The sequence below is a fragment of the Varanus komodoensis genome, unplaced genomic scaffold (genome assembly GCF_004798865.1).
Source record: "Varanus komodoensis strain SLA01 unplaced genomic scaffold, ASM479886v1 scaffold89, whole genome shotgun sequence".
In the NCBI taxonomy this organism is placed as follows: Eukaryota; Metazoa; Chordata; class Lepidosauria; order Squamata; family Varanidae; genus Varanus; species Varanus komodoensis.
The window spans coordinates 1,870,363-1,887,408 of record NW_025336587.1 but is presented as its reverse complement, the minus strand read 5'-3'; the positions used below and the strand labels follow the sequence as shown (position 1 = coordinate 1,887,408).

The 17,046-nt window shown below is 48.7% G+C and overlaps 1 protein-coding gene across 1 annotated transcript in view; it reads left to right on the top strand.

Moving 5' to 3' along the window:
- SEMA6B (semaphorin 6B) overlaps positions 1-17,046 on the top strand; it is a 100,252-nt gene that overhangs the window by 36,077 nt on the left and 47,129 nt on the right. The window contains exon 2 of the mRNA XM_044417579.1: positions 16,074-16,151. Coding sequence (XP_044273514.1) covers positions 16,074-16,151 — 78 coding nt within the window. The remainder of the gene's footprint in view (positions 1-16,073; positions 16,152-17,046) is intronic.

The window sequence follows — 17,046 nt, the reverse complement described above, 5'->3', positions numbered from 1 at the left end:
TCAGTCTCCCAGTTCATTCGCCAGGTACAGTGACAAAAGATCCCTGCCTGAAGCCCCGGCAGACTGTTGCCAGGCTGTCCAGACCAAGCTGCAGGCAGAAATCCAGCCCTCCTATGGTTCCAAACACCTCCTGTGGGATCACTGCCTGCTTTTCTCATACTTTGGTGATTCCCTGGCTGAGTCTGTTTTTCCCACTTAGAGATTGAAATGTGTCTCCTGAGACAAGGAGGAAGGCAAATAGAGCTAGCTGTTTTCCTTTTTAATGTTGGCTCCACCCTTTTTAATGTTGGCTCCACCCCTTTCCCTATGGCACCGCCCCTTGGCCTTCAGCCCTCCCACCACTGGAATGCAGCTGCAGGAGTTCCACAGAAATTGAATTTGGTCCTGCCCCCTCCCCCGCTATAGATATGAGCCAGACAGAGCAAGTCTGCCATGAAATGCATATTTATTTATTCATTATTTACTTACTTACTTATTTATATCCCACTTTCTTTTAAAAAACTCAAGGAAGCTTACATCCTTCCCCTTCTCCTGCTCTCTGTCTTATCCCCACAACAACAACCCTGTGAGGCAGGCTGGACTGAGAGGCTGTGGGTAGCCCAAAGACACCCAGGTGGCTCCATGGCCGAGCGGGGACTAGACAGGGACGCCAACTCTGTATTAATTAGATTTATATCCTTCCTTTTTCTTTTTGAAAGAGCACAAAGCAACTTACATCTTTCTCCTCATGCTGCTCTCCATCTTATCCCCACAACAACAACCCTGTGAGGTAGGCAGGGCTGGGAGTCTGGCCCAAAGTCACCCCACTGGCTCTATGACCGAGCGGAGACTAGAACCAGATCTCCCGAGTCCCAGCCCTGCGCTCTTAAGCACTAACCACACTGACTCTCTAAATAAAGCAAGGAAGGCCAGCCCTCGCTGGCCCGTTCCCACAGCAGCTGCCCTGTTGCCCCAGTGGGAAGGCCACACATGGGGCGCCAGGGCCTCAGTGCCCTTCTGCCACAGCCCCCAGCAGTTTTGGAGCCAGTTCCCCTATTCCTTTCACAGGACACGTGTACACTTAACAGAGCTGTGCTCCCATCTTGCCTTGGGCCGCACGAGGACGCAGGCCAGGCTGAATGGATCCTGCTCCCTCGGGCCCCGCTGGAAGTATTTTCTGCCTGGGCCGCTCTTTCAAAAACCCATTAAGGATTTAATTGCAATAATTAAAGGCTGGGCTTCTCCTCCCTGGGTGGCTCTTTGGCGTTCTCACCACCTGCGTAGAATTACGGCCTCTCTTCTCGATGGCTCCCCCGGGACACCCAGCAGCCGGCTTTCCATCCACCTTGAATCCTTTTACTAGCTGTCTGGGGTGATGGGCTTGGAAATGGGGCAGGAGCAACCGTGGCAGCGGCTGCCCTTGACTCCCTCACAAAGCCAAGTGCCTGTTCTACCCACACGTCCCTGACGCGATCTTGCTGTCTCCTTCCTCACCCTGGGAAGGCGGCAGGTTTCTCCCAGGCTGTGCTCCCCTCGGCACAAGAAGGGGTTCCACAAAGAGTTGAGAAACGGGCTAAGTGCACCCCTAAAGGGGGACCAAGCCACGTTTGAAAGTGCAAAAAAGAATGGGACACTTCCACACAGTTGGTAGCCGCGAAAAGGGACTAGGCAAAAAGGCCACGGCCATTCCGGAAGCCCAGGTTGGCCAGACGCCCAGGCCTCCCACCCTTTACAGCATAAATGCACCAGACTTCTTGGGGCTTTTGACCACGGTCTCCTTCTAGTCCAACCAGCCAGATAACGATTTGCCAGCCCTTGCTAGAAAACTGCATGTCTTCCTGGGCACAGAAGAGCCCTCAATGCATGGTCGTGTCTACTTGTAAATCCATTTTTCGCTTTCTTTCTCTCTCTCCTCACTGCACTGCCACTGAGGACTAGTAACCTGTTGATTCTCTTTGATCTGAGACAGAAGATCACCCCATCCCCGCCCACCACAAGCTGCATCCAGCCTCCACGATGCCGTTAACTCAGCTGCTTTCCAGCCTAGGATTGCAGCTGTCAGCATCTGCCCCTCCAACTCTGTTTTTCCTGTCACCGGAGAAGCCGTTTCCAAACCTTGTCGCTTTGGCAGAAGCTGGTGCTGTGAGATCTAATCAGCCAGAGGCAGCGCCGGCTGCGATTCCACGGTCGGCTCTCCCTGACGGACAGGCAGCTTCAAAAGCCGCTTTGCCGCCTCTGCCTGCCGTCACAGGGCCTCCTCCGACAAGCTCGTTAATTACGGCCTGATTGCCTGCCAACAAGCACCAGTGGACTCTCCCCTCCTCCACTTTCCTGCAAACACCAGAGAAGTGGGAGACAGAGAAGGCCACAAGTCTGCTGGCGGGGTGGGCAACTGGGCGCCCCACAAGCACACCCAGCCAGATGCCTCTCTGGGGGGGGGGGGGGGGGGGGGCACAGAAGCCTGGAAATCATCAAATAATCGAAAATTGAAGGGAGGGTGTGGGCATCCAGGCATCCCACACCCGGCATAAGACAGCTCTCCCGGGAAGAACCCAAACCCCACATTCTTTTGCCCACCAATGCAGGGAGGATGCAAGAGAGGAGGCCTTCTCCTGCCGGTGCTCTGGGCCTTCTGGTGTCCAAGGTCAGACTCGGGGTGGCTCTTGATGCCCGTGTCAGTGGGGCTCATTGCAACTGTTCCTCCGAGCTCTGCAGGAGCTCTCCGTACTGCTGCATCCCATCCTCCCAAATGATTTCCTCAGCATGGAGCTCCTCTAAGACTCGAAAGAAATGCTTCCCTTGGACCACACTGCAACCAAACTTGCGTGATGAGAGACAAGGAGGCCTAGTGGTTAGAGTTCCGGAGTGGGACTCAGGAGAGCAAGACTCTAGTCCCCATTACATCATTCAGTTCGCTAGGTGGCTATAGGCCAGTCGCAAATGCCCAGCCTACCTTCCCACACTGCACTACGGTGAGGGTACAGTGAAAAGCAGCATCTCGTAGGCCTCCTTGGTTCCTTGAAAAAGAAAAAAGGAAGGATGTTGATGCAATGCAAACAACAACAACTCTCCCTTTCCAAGCTATTTGCTGACCCACCCACTCCATCCAATGACAGCAAATTCCATCATCCACCCACAAGAACTCAGGGAACACTGAAGCTTTTTTGGCCCAAGGACTATGCTCCGTTTCAGGGGGTCCATCGGGTGCTGCATTCCAGAAACAGGCAGGACTGGGGGTCAAAGGGCCAAAACACCCCAACACTTACTTTAGCTTACTTTACCTTCTGGCTTTTCTGCCTGTAAGCTGCCAGTGGGAGAATGATTTGGACTTCTCAACATGGCAGTGTGGCAGGAGGGACTGTAGAACATTTCGGAAGCCACAGAGAAATAGTGGCAAGGAGAAATGAGGCAAGGAACTCTGGGGGCAGAGGGGCTCCCCATCAGGGATGAGTTTGGGCCTGGGCTGAGGTCCTGCACCCCTGAATTAGTCCAGTAGCTTCCATGCCAATTGGCAGCTCTTTTTTCAGACCAGGGGCGGGCGGGGTGGGGGGCGGAGTTCAGCCCTACTTGGAGATGTGGGGATCCAACTGAGGCCCCCCATCATGCAAAGTGGGAGTTCCACCACTTCTTCCCTTCCATTCTTTGCTGGGTGAAGAAGTTTGCTCTGTGCTGTGAGATGGCATGACATGCACATGTTTGGCTTGTCCTCATCTCCTTTAGAAGAAGCCAGAATTCCATATAGGCTGAAGTGTCTGATACTATCTCACCTTGGAAGCTAAGCAGGGTCAGGGCTGGTTGAAAACTGGATGGGGGACCAGTGTTGTGAGCTGCCCAGAGAGCTTCAGCCATAGGCAGTATAGCAATGTAATGTAATAACTTAGTCTTTTTCCTCTCCCTCCCCTGGACTTGGGAGAGGTACGTACTGGGTTAGAGAAAGATGTCAACCCCACGAGATGAGAATATCTTCCTCGCATGCCATTCTTTGTGTGCTGAAGCTGTCACACCGTTTTGGCAGAGCTGCTGGCTCGGATCTGCGCGTAACAGGAGATGTGGCAAGCCGAAAAGGAAAGGAAAGAATAAAGACTGAAGGGGCTAATTTGACATGTTCAAATTGGATTCTTACAGGCGTGGTTCTGAAGGGAGAGGAGGGTCCTTGTGTGTTTGCAGCACTTAAGCTGGAATGTCTGTGAACATTCCGTGACACGCTGGCAGCAGAGCAGTTGCTGTGGAGTCTCAAGTCTCTGGTTCTCATGTGTAGCTCCAGGATTGTTTGTTAGGCTGGGCTGCTTATTTGGGTGATGAATGCGTTAAAAACTCCCCTTTCCTCACCCTCCCCTCCAATGGTGGTGCTTTTTTGTTTGGTCGTGTGTCAATTTGACACTGTTTTACCTGGTCTGAACATGAACACAGCTGGCCAATGCACTTACAGATGTGTTTGCACTGCGTGGGAACTGCAGCACCATGCTGGCACCTGTAGACCAGGTATATCTGCAAGTGGTCCTTCACCTTTGATGTTACTCAGGAAGGAATGGAAGCAGATGTAGCAAAGATGACATACAAGTTGTCGAACCTGGTGATGTAATAGAGTCTAAATGCAGGATATCAAAAAGGGGCACAGGGCTAACAGCCCCTGTATGTGTGCTCACACTGGTTCCCTGAATAGGCCAGGTGATGTTCTGGGGCCCTCCAAAGTTACTTGGAGGGATGACACATCAATTGTTCTCTCCTGGCTGCGAAGAAAAATTAATGCCTCTCGCCATGGATTGTATACGCTCCTCCTTCACATTGTTTCAGAGGCTCTAGTCCCGCCTTCCTGTGAGGGGAGCAAAGTCGCTTCCACAAGTTCTCATTCTCATAGCAAAAGCAGCTCTTCTCTACAGAATGAAGCTGAAGGCCTTGGCATGGCCTGGAAAAATTGTCCTGCTTTGGACACTAAGAAATTTCAAAACATGACCAGTCAAACCTCAATAACCTTCTTTGCTGTTCCTCTGGTAGAGCCCATCATCATCATCATCATCATCATCATCATCATCATCATCATCATCATCTTTGTATGCTGCCACATAGCCATAAAAGGCTCTCAAGGCGGTTCACAAAATACACTAATGCAATATACAGAATACCATGTGTAAAATACCATGTGAAAGAAGGTACAAGAGTTCAAATTAAGACAAAATCAGAGCAGGTACGTGATACATGAAGTTGCTCACCAAAACATCTCCAGCTCTTTCAATCTTGCAGGGCTTTGTTTCCAGTCCCTGGATCATCCCTGTTGCCCTTCTCTGAACCCTCCCACCTTGTCTGCATCTTTCTGAAGGACTTTTTCACTCCCCGAAAATTGTGCAAAAATAAAACACGAAAGTTGTGCAGCCTTTTGTGCAATTTTCTGGAGCCAAATCACCTGCATGCATACTTCTGGTGCATGGAATTATTTTCACCACCACCAAAGGTGGTGAAATGCAAGAGGGTCATGGCCAGAGCAGGTGAGAGGGGAGGGCAAAGAAGATTCTCCATGCAGAATCTTTTCTTCCTCCATGAATTCTTCCAATCCCCTGTTGAAGCCATCCAAATTGGCAGCCGCCATGACATCCTGTGAACGCCATAGTCTGTGTTGGGTCAAGACGTTCTTCCACTCATCTGCCCTGTAGCTCCCATCCCTCACTTTGTGGGTTGATGGCATTGGGTCCAAGGATGATGAGAGAGGGAGCAATTTCTCCCTGTATCCATATTCCCATCCATATGAACTCCCCTCTCAGTTTGCTTTTCACACACCTTTCCTCTACACTAAACAATCCCAGTCGCAAACTCTCTTGTAAGGGAGTTTTTTGTGACCTTGGTCACTTGATTTGCCGGACTCTGCATTTTTTCCAACCCTACAATGTCCTCCTTTGGGGTGAGTGGCCGGAACTGCATTCTAATTGTAGTCCTCCATTCTTCCACTAGGGGTCACTGGCATCTTCTTCTTTTTGCCCTCATTGCTTTGCGGGTGTTGAAGAAGCTACATGTGAGCTTGCCAGGATCCTCTGCTCCCCACTCGCCTCCCAGCTGCAGCTCTCGGGTTTTGCAGATGACCGCTTGGTTCATGCCAAAGGGAAATTTGCCCCACGCACGAGCAGCCATTGAAAGTGAACGGATGCAGTTCTGTGCCGTTTTGCAAAGCTGCCCATATTCCCCCCATTGACTAAAACGCCATGTGTGATTCAAGCATTGGAACAACTCTGGGCACTGGGCAAAATCAAGTGGGAAAGTTTTCTCAGATCAAATGCAGCCATGAGCCTGGTGATTTTTGCACATGGTCAGTGAATACCACCAAAGGGAGTGAAATGCAAGAGGGTCATGGCCAGAGCAGGCGGGAGGGGTGGGCAAAGAAAGCAGGTTCTGCTGAGAGGGACCCTGTGAGCTGGGCTGGAGGACTCGGGAGAAGCAGTTCTCTATGCAACCATAAGAGGTATCCTATGAAATTATCTTAAGAGTTCTTTCTGACTTGGAAAACAGATGAGTTTCTTGTGGCTCCGCATTGACAGGTGGTGAGGGAAGAAGTGTGAGGACAAATTCTGCCAGACGGTCTGGATTAAAATGAGTTTCCTTCCTCCGTTCTCTTTTCCTTCTCCCTTGCAGAAGAACCTAGTGACTCACAACCCCATGGGTAACAAGTATTCTGTTCTGCCTGATTCTCACACCAGCTATTCTCAAAGCATAGGGCTGCATGAGCTGACTGTGAAAAATGCAGTGAATCAAGGAAGGGCTTGGGGAAGCATCCATCCCTCGATGCCAGAGAAAATGTTCTCTGTGCATAAACACCCAGTTCAATCTGGGATGAATGAGGATTTCATTTGGGCTGACAAAATAGTCAAATACATTCCATTCACATTCAAAGCACTTGCATTTTAATGCTTTAATGCATGAGGAGAAAGAGTTATTTTGGGAGCATGTGTCTAAAAATATGCATTCCCCCCCATCAGTAATACACATTTTTCTAGATCAGAAGAAAAATACTTGCATTCAGGAATACAAACAAGGTGCAGTGACCCTCAAAGGGAAATTCAGAGACCCTTGACAAGCATAAAAGTTGCATGTTTGGGCATTCTTCATCATGATCTTTGGCATTTCTTGTTTAAGTGGCCATCTGGCTATAAGAGCCCTTTTGGATAATACCAAAATTGTTCCAGAGTCCAGGTTTCTGTTCCCGCCACCCAGTGGCCAAAAAGAACCCCATGAATGCAAAAGCACCTTCCCACCCATATTCCCCAGCAACTGGTGTACACAGCACACAGGCACAGAGGGAGCATAGAGCATGAGGATAGAAACTAGGCTAGAGCATGGAGGGAGCATAGAGTCACGAGGGCTAGAAACCATGCAGAATCTTTTCTTCCTCCATGAATTCCTCCAATCCCCTTGTGAAGCCATCCAAATTGGCAGCCGCCATGACATCCTGTGAACTCCATAGTCTGTGTTAGGTCAAGACGTTTTTCCACTCATCTGTCCTGTAGCTCCCATCCCTCACTTTGTGGGTTGATGGCATCGGGTCCAAGGATTTTGAGAGAGGGAGCAATTTCTCCCTGTATCCATATTCCCATCCATATGAACTCCCCGCTCAGTTTCCTTTTCACACACCTTTCCTCTACACTAAACAATCCCAGTCGCAAACTCTCTTGTAAGGGAGTTTTCTGTGTCCTTGGTCACTTGATTTGCCGGTCTCTGCATTTTTTCCAACCCTACAATGTCCTCCTTTGGGGTGAGTGGCCGGAACTGCATTCTAAATGTAGTCCTCCATTCTTCCACTAGGGGTCACTGGCATCTTCTTCTTTTTGCCCTCATTGCTTTGCGGGTGTTGAAGAAGCTACGTGTGAGCTTGCCAGGATCCTGTGCTCCCCACTCGCCTCCCAGCTGCAGCTCTCGGGTTTTGCAGATGACCGCTTGGTTCATGCCAAAGGGAAATTTGCCCCACACACGAGCAGCCATTGAAAGTGAACGGATGCAGATCTGTGCCGTTTTGCAAAGCTGCCCATATTCCCCCCATTGACTAAAACGCCATGTGTGATTCAAGCATTGGAACAACTCTGGGCACTGGGCAAAATCAAGTGGGAAAGTTTTCTCAGATCAAATGCAGCCACGAGCCTGGTGATTTTTGCACATGGTCAATGAATACCTTCCACTCGCATTTCCATCTGCAAACAGGATATGTTTTGCGGGTGGAAACAACACCTCTTAGTTCCCCATGTTGTCTGGTGCTTCTCCAGAGGCATGTGAACAAACAGGCACCAACAATGCAAAAAGCAAGTCCAAAGGGGTCTTTTCAGGGGGTTCCCACTGGGCTTGGGGCCCTTGGCATGTGCCCAGTCAGGCCGACCCATGCCACAACCCCAGCAAAAAGAAAAGCAGAGCTCCTGCTTCTCAGCTGCTTCTCAGCCCTGCTAATTCGGAAGACAACCTTAAAACAGGCCTGCTTCTAGTAGCATTTTTCTGTCTTGCACTGCAATGCCAGGAGTCTCACGGCTTCCCCCACTCTGCCTTGACACGCCACTGTTTTCTGGGCCTGTGCAAGAAGCAGAAACCCAAGATGCTCACACTAGGGGGAATGAGTCTGGGAGGCTCTGCGCAGTGTCCCTCACTAAGGCAGAGCCCCCTGATAAGGGGAGGGCGCAGCAACTCGAGCTGTGAACCCCAGTCCTTGCTGAGTTATGTGCGGCCATGCCAGCACCAAGCATGGAGCACCCTTGGGCTAGAAGCCTTCCGTGGAGGTTCCATCTTGCGCTAGAACCCATCGCTCAGTCTCCCTTCAACCCACCATGGCTGCCTGCCGCTAGAGAGGTTTCGCTCGCTCGCTCGCTTGCTAGGCAGAGAGCCAAGGCAGCCGCGGCTTCTGCTTTCCCTCCTTGCCGCCGCTGCTGCAGTCTGGTCCAGAGCAAGGGGCAGAGAGGTGCGCCTGGCATTGACTCCGTCTTCTTTTCAGCACCAGGTGAAGATCTTTTTTTATTTTCCCAACATTTTAACAGTCTAACTTTTTAACTTTGTTTTCATATATCCTGTTTCATTCCGTCTTATGTCTCTGCTGAATTGTAGCAGTGGCAACTGCTGCCAGTTTTATTCTTTTAAATTTGTGGGTGCGTGTTTTGTAACATTTGCTCCATTTTAACTTTTGTTAAACACCCAGAGAGCCTCAGTATTGAAACGGGATCAATCAGTAAATGTGGATTCCCCATGGCTTGCCCTGCCCGCAAAGAGCTGGGTCATTTCCCACGCCTTTCTCCCCTGCTCCACGGAGCAGGTAGTAGGTGGGAAAAACATGTCCCAGGAGTAAAGACAAGGAACACCTCCAGGGGCTTTTGGCCTGCGGGTCCCTGTTGGGCAGTGGACCCTCAGCCCATGCCCAGCCCTCCTCACCCTAGGTCCCGACCAAATTTAATGATCCCATATTAAATTTGTGGTATCCTCCATTAAGGCTGAAACTGAGACCTCTTGGCAGGCAGGCTGAAAAGCTCGCACAGAAAACTATTTGTGTCAGCTTTTCACTTTTAATTTGCCTCTCCCAAATGTGTGAGGGAACAACAGGGCTGTTCTGGTATTCCATTGTGGTGAACAGACGATCTCTAAGACAGATAGAAATTTGCAATATTTTAACAAATGAACATTGTGCACATAAGCACCCCAAAATCCCTGTAGTGCAATCCATGAAGAATTGGTTGACTGGAGCCCATCAACTGATTTTGAACCCACTGCACGAGGAGGGCTCATGGCTTGTGGGTGTTATTTGTACAAGGAATCCATGAAAAAAGACCTGACTTGAATCAGGGCACCTCTTGCGGTTTGGTTTCCATTTGCTTGTTGTCACAAGCTTCTCGTGCAATTACATTTATATGCTGCTTTTGTCTCTCTCTTTTTTTTGTCTCTTTTTTGTTCATAAAGATTATCTCTGCTCTGAGTGGCACATTTCCTTTCCTTCCCTCTCTCTGTCTCTCCCTTTTGTGACTAAAAAGATGAGATACACATTTTGAGATCCAAATCAAAGCTATCAAAATGAACTCTGTGAGTTCAAAGAGACATCGGCACACATCCGTCTCTGTAACCTGGAAGTTCTTCAACCTGGTTTTTTAATAATAAGTTTTATTCAAAATAACCCTAAAATAAAGGAAAACTAAAAACAACATCATTCATCAGAAACATCAGACCTGCTGGGTCAGCCCCCACATTTTCTCTATTTATGATAACTTAAAAACATATTTAAATCTATACGAAGTCCCGTTTCTCTAGCCAATGATAAAAAGAGTCTGAAGTTTGATAGAAATCAGTATCTTCTTTCTCCTTCAATGACAAAGTCAATCTGTCCATTTCTGCACAGTCCAAGATCTTTTTTAGGATCAGTTCATCGGTGGGTGGTTCTTCACTTTTCCAGTGTGAAATTCTTCAACCTGTTTTGTGGGACATGGGGGTGCGGGGGCCGGAGGAGGGAAGGAATGACCAGAGTGCCGGGGAGGGGCAGGAAATTGGTTCAACAAACAGTTACGTTTTCACAGATGTGGGCGACTCGTGTCACCCCTATTTTTAACTTGGCAGCTTGAAGTAGCACCCATCTCAGCCTCACATGATAAATTGTTTAATGTTCATTGTCACCCTGAGGGGGAGGGAGGCAAAGTTCTGTCTAAAAGACAGTCTCTTCCCCCACATGCATTCATTTCCCGTCTGCACAAGCCTTTCTTCTGCCGCCTTTTGGGCTTCCAACATAGACACAAGGGCTTCTTTGACTTGCAAGATCCTTATCAGCATGCTGTTTCCAGAATGGCTCCGCCATGAGACAACAAGTACCTTTCGGCATGCTGCCTGGCAATTGCACCTCCCAAGAGCCAGGTGGCATAGTGGTTAGAGCATTGGACTGAGATCCAGGAGTTCTCAGTTCTAGTCCCCACTCAGCCCTAAAGCTTGTTGGGTGCTGCTGACTCTCAGCTGAACCTACCGCACAGGGTTGTTGGGAGAATAAAATACAGAAAAGGAGAAGCAAGGAAGCCGTCTTGGACTTCTTGCAGGAAGTAAGATTCAAGAAGGAAAACGTCTGGAACTTGCAACATCTCGTGAGCCAAAGGTTGCTTGGGGGCTCTAAGGGTTCGTTCTAGTGGTGTAACTTGCTGTCCTGCAAGAGCAGGAGGTTGGACTTGATGGCCTTCATGGCCCCTTCCAGCATTACTGTTCTATGATTCCAGTGTGAGCGAATGAACCAAGCTGGGGGCTCATCCCTTCCCTCTGGACTTATTTTATTTATTTATTTATTATTTTTATTTTCTGATTTATATCCTGCCTTTTTCCTACGAAGGGCTCAAGGCAGCTTACATAATTCTCCTTCTCCTCTCAATTGTTTCCTCACAACAACAACCCTGTGAGAGTCTGTGACTGGCCCAAAGTTTCCCAGTTGGCTCCATGGCTGAGCGGGGACTCGAACCCAGATCTCTTAACCACGACACCACACTGGCTTCCCACGTGGATCCATTCCCTTCCCCAGTCCCACTTCCTTTCCCATCCGCTGATCTCTCAGTAGTCTCACTAGCGTCAGAGTAGCTCTTGGCCTTACGCTAAGTGGAAATAGTGCGGGTTTTGTTGGGTGTTCTGGCCAGCTTCCTGACTGAGGACTCTGGAAGTTACTCAACGATAAAGCTCACCCCTTAATGGAGAGAAGTGGCCCAGCACTGCTGTTGGCAAATCATGATCGGAAGCTGGCTGTGGTGTAATGGCTAAGAACTTGGGACTGGGTTCAAGCCCCCCATTCAGCCATGGACTTTGGCTGAAAGTCCCAGACACTCAGCCCAAGCTACCTCACAAGGTTGTTGTTCTGGGGGGATAAAATGGATAGCTGGAGGAGAATGATGTACACCACCTTGCGTTTGTTGGGGAAAAGATGGATATAAAACAAACAGGTGTTTCAAAGAGCATTTGAAAGCTAAAATAGGCTGGTTCTCTGGGGTTAACTTTTTATGAATTTGCCCCACTGCATTTGCCTTTGAGGATGCTATCCGTAGAAGGCACCCCTTGAGAGCTTCTTCACGGTGGAAGTTGGAACCCAGGTTGAAGAAAATTCTCCACCTGGTGAAAACAATGCCTAGCTAGAGAATCAGACGTTCTGAGTTAGCACAGAGCTGCTTCCTGTGGACCTCTTTCAATCAGCCCTTTGTTCAGAACAATGAGGACTGGTACCTTGTCACCCCCTTCTTTGCTTCCCAAAGGCATCTTGCTGGCCGTGGCATGACCAAGGTGCAACCAAGTGACGCAATTTGTGTAAGCCTGAACTTCTGTGTCTCCGAAGTTCTGTGACTTATCATCATCTCAGCTTTGCATCATCTGCTTGTGAACTAAGCCATTTTTATCAATTCCCCTTCTCATACCCACCCTCCTTCGAGAAGGGAAGAAACTAGGGCACCACCTTTCAGGGTATCTTGGATGCTTTGAGTACTTTCTGTTCTCCAGCTGCAAGGGAGCAATTTCTGTACATTTCTCACCTGCTCTTCTTAATACAGCAACACTCGAGCTGTTTTGAGGAAAACAACCATTCTGCCTCACACACACATACATACACACTCCTCAGCTGTCTAATCACTTCCTCTCATTTTTTCAGGCCCCTTTCCAGGTGGTTGCACAGTGTAACTGCATGAACATCTCAGCCAAGCTACTTTTCTGTTATATCCTGCTCTGTTTGGGAGTTTGGGGGTGCTCCTCGACCCGGAACTGTCCCTGGAATCCCAGGTGGCGGCCATGGCGAGGAGCGCTTTCCTTCAGCTCCATAAGCTGCAGCCCTGTCGGGATGGGCAGTGCCTGGCAGCGGTGACCCATGCGCTGGTAACTTCCCAGTTGGACTACTGCAACGCGCTCTACGTGGGGCTACCCTTGAAGATGGTCCAGATACTTCAACTGGTTCAGAATAGAGCTGCCAGGCTGTTAACAGGGACCGACAGGGCTGAACAGATAATGCCGGCCCTTTTCCACCGACACTGGCTACCAGTCGAAGCCCAGGCCTGATTTAAGGTGCTGGTGATGACCTAGAAAGCCCTAAACAGCTCAGGGCCTGCTTACCTGAAGGAGCGTCTCCTTCCATACGTGCCTGCCCACCCCTTAAGATCTGGGGCAGACGCCCTTCTCCGGGAGCCCTGCCTGAAGGAGATTAGAAGGGTGACTACCTGGAGAAGAGCCTTCTCTGCGGTGGCACCCTGGTTACAGAATGTGCTCCCCAGAGAGGTTTGCCTGGTGCTGTCACTTTATTCTTTTCAGTGCCAGGCCAAAACCTTTTTATTTTCTCAATGTTTTAAGACCTTGACTGTTTTAATTGGGGTTTTATTGTTAGATGAATTTTTAGGATGCTGTGTTTTACATTTTTTACATTTGTATTGTTAAACCGTCCCAAGACTTTAGTAATGGGACAGTCTAGAAAAGTTTTAAATAAAATTTTAAAAATAAATATTTCATGGACTCAGAATAGCTGATGGGGGCATATTTCGGCATTCTGACAAGCTTGGAAAATAGAACATGTTTGCTGAATAAAAGGAGCCAAAGGAAGTGAAAGCAATGCTGCAAACAAAACATCAGTAAGATGAACTGGTCCCAGTGCCAGCCACAACCCTTTTCTAGAGACTCCATTCCATTTCGTCTCCCCATGCCTGGTTTTCCATCCAATCCACCACAGTCAGCCAGTATTCCATAACCACTGAGCATTTTTCATCCTCAATGGGATCTTTGCTGCCCTTACAACAGCAGCAAATTCCATTTTGGAGTGTTTTTCTGCGTTGCTGCCCGCGGTTGGCATGACCAAAGTAAAACAGGGACTGAACCAAAAATGCCACCCTCTTGAAGCTGAAAATACTCCTATTCCCAGTCAGTAAACCCTAGAAGCAGCATTTTGGCCTTTTGGGATTGTGGGGTTAACGAAGTGCATAAAAGCCAAACGTGTATAGTAGCAGAAAGGGAAAAGGAGTGGCCGTCTGGGTCAGGATGCCTGGCCAGTGATGAGGTCTGTGTGGAGGGTGCCGTTGAGCTGAATATCTTAGGAAATAAAACAACAGCAGTCCACAAATCCTGATGCGATATTCAGCCAACTTTGCAAAGCTAAGCTTCCGCCATCAAGGGCAGGGTGCGGCCTTCTGCTCCCCCTCCAGCCCTCACTCCCACAACATCAGATGGCAGCCTTTGAAACTTGTCGCCTGAACTTGGCAAATGGGGATGAGATAACGATCTTCAGATAATTGGCATGCAAATGAAGCTCCAAGGATTTGTCTTGCTGCTTCAGCTGTAATTCCCCCCTCTTCCTTTGCCTTTCTGAAGGGTGCTTTTTTTTTCTTTTACTTCTTTTTTTCATGAGTTTGGAAAGAAAATAGGCCTGCTATTTGCATAACATCCAGAATCCCTCTTTCTCCTTACCCTCCGCCTTACAAAAGGCATTCTGATGAGGATGAGGACAATAGCCAGAGCATAACAAGGAAGAAAATCTTTGTCATCTAACATTTGCTGCTGGAGCAGCCAGGATGCAAAACCTTGTTTGGACCCCTTCAGAGCCCTCTCTGTGCCATTGCTGTCTTTTTCACCTCCTTCCCTCTCTCAGCTGCTCTGTGCGTGCATGTGTGCCCAGAGATGCATGCACACATGCATGTGTGCGTGCGTTTGGACTGTATTCCACAAAAGTAATAAATGTGCTCGTCTCCAAAGTGCCATGAAATGCTCTTCTTGGTGCGGTTGGTGGCTTTTGCCACAGACTAACACATCTACCCCTCTGGAGATGTTTGTGCATGAGCCAGTGGTTTTTAACCACGGACCCGGCGCTGGGAACAATAGATGGCAAGAGAAGAAGGGGATGAGGCGGCTGGATGGAGTCACTGGGGCAGTGGGCGTGAGCTTTGGTGGACTCCGGGGGATGGTGGAGGACAGGAGGGCCTGGAGGAGTCGGACAGGACTTCGCGACTAACAACAACAACCACAAGCGCTGGTCCACGGATTTCCTGCTGGTCCATGGAGTGACCACCTCCCGCTTGCCAGGGACCAGCCTGGAGGCCGGTTCTGCTCCACCACCTCTTCCTCAGTTGGCACTGCATTCATGGGGGTGTGCCAGTGCTGCTGGTGGGGACAGGGAGGAGAGAGACGGCCCAGTGGGAGCCAGCGGGGAGCTCCACCACACTGATTTCAGTATTTTGTTCTTTTGTTGGCATTTTTTGTTGCTCAGTTTCTGGCTGTTTTGGAGAATTTTCATTTTTTGGCATTGTGTTTGCAAACTAATTCACAGCATACTGTATTATGTGTATGGCACTTTTGGTTTCTGCCTCAGTGGCCCCCAAGGTTTTTTCCCCTGTTTTTGCTGGTCCCCAGCTGTGGAAAGTTTGAAAACCACTGTTCTAAGCATACAACTGCTCCTATGATTGCGGCCTACTGAGAATTGAATTGACAAAAGCTCTCTTCAGAAAGAAGAGGAGGGGAGGGCTATTTCTCCATGTGTGTGCGTGAATTAATTCCGTGGGGCTTTATTTACAAAGGGATTCTGTTGGACAGTGGCCTTGTCATGCTGCATGGAGAAGGCTAATATTAACTAATTTGGAGGATTTCTATCCTGTCCATTGATAAGTCATTTGCAGTGTGTTCTTCAAAGTAGTCAAGGCAATGCAGAATGGTGGGATTACTGGGAAGTGGTTGAGTTGCCATGGCCTTTGTCTGAAAGCAAAGCCAAACATTTGCAAAACATTTGGGTCTGTCCACCACTGCCTGCAGTTCCCCAGTTCTGAATATAGCCTCCTATTCCCAGGATCTAAACAGATGGCCAGTAGCAGGTATGGGATATTGCATGCTGGCCACTATCAAAATGCAATTGTGTGCCAGCCAGCCACTGCAGCCCAATAATGAAATGCCATTACGAATGAAGCTCAGCAAATGTCTCTCACAGGACAAACACGGTGCACCTCGTGCCAATGAATTCCCTAAATGGATCGTGCAACTTTGGATGGAGTATCTTCCCTTTGTTTGCCCTTGGTCTTCTGGTCTTTTAAACATGAGGAGGGAGGGAGGGAGAGATTCTTGAAGCTGTGATTGTGTCCCCCCCCCACCTTCATATTTTATGAATTTGATCTTTGCAAATCCAGAGACGAGCCGACGAATTGACTCCATTCCACCCACGCTGATGGGTGGGTCAGCGCTGGGCAAAAACTGGGAAGAACCAGGTACTTCTCTTTTCAAAGACTCTCTTCTCTCTCTCTCTCATTCTCTCTCTCTCTGGTCCCTCTTTTCTTTCTCTCTCTTTGCCCCTATTTTCTCTCTTTCTTTACCTTCTTTCTCTCCTTTTCTCCTTCTGCTACCCTTTTAATGTCTCTTTCTGCTCCTTTCTCCTGCACTCTCTCTCTCATCTTTTCTCTTTCCCTCTCTCTTTCTCTCTACTATCCCATTTCTCTTTTTCCCCTGATACCCTTTTAAACTTTCCTTCTGCCCCCACCTTCTCTCCCTCTCTTTCTCATCTCTCTCTCTTTCTCTCTCTGTCTTTTCTTTCTGGCGCCCCCTTTTCTCTGCCTCTCCTTCTTGCTCTTTTTCTGTCAATTCCTTCCCTCTATTGCACGTTCTCTTCTCGCTCTCTGTCTCGTCCTCTCAGCCTCTTATTCTCCTTTTTCTTCAGCCTTAGCCAGCCACGTACCATGGGAGGGAAAGATGTTATGGGTCTGACCTTATAGTTTGCAGAAGACTTGTAAATTCAGGGCAGGGGCCACAGGACACCCAATAGCATCGAACTTACTGCCCAACAGACACCCACACAATTTTTTTTTAAATACACATTCACAATTTTGAACAGATTTTTTAAAAATGCAGATTATCACAAACAGTTCTGTCCCCCTCTCTTTTAAACCACAACTTCTTAATTTTATTTTTTATTTTTTTGGCATTAAAAAATCTGTTTGATTTGGTATCAAGCTGAGGGTGGGAGCAGGAATGTGCCGGTTTTGTTAAACCTGTGTTCTGCAGACTATTACATCATCCGTGCACTGACAGAATTCGATGTTTTCTAAACCAGTGTTTCATTCTACTCGCTTTCTCTGCCCGAGTGCTGACACACAGCTGGGCAGTGAC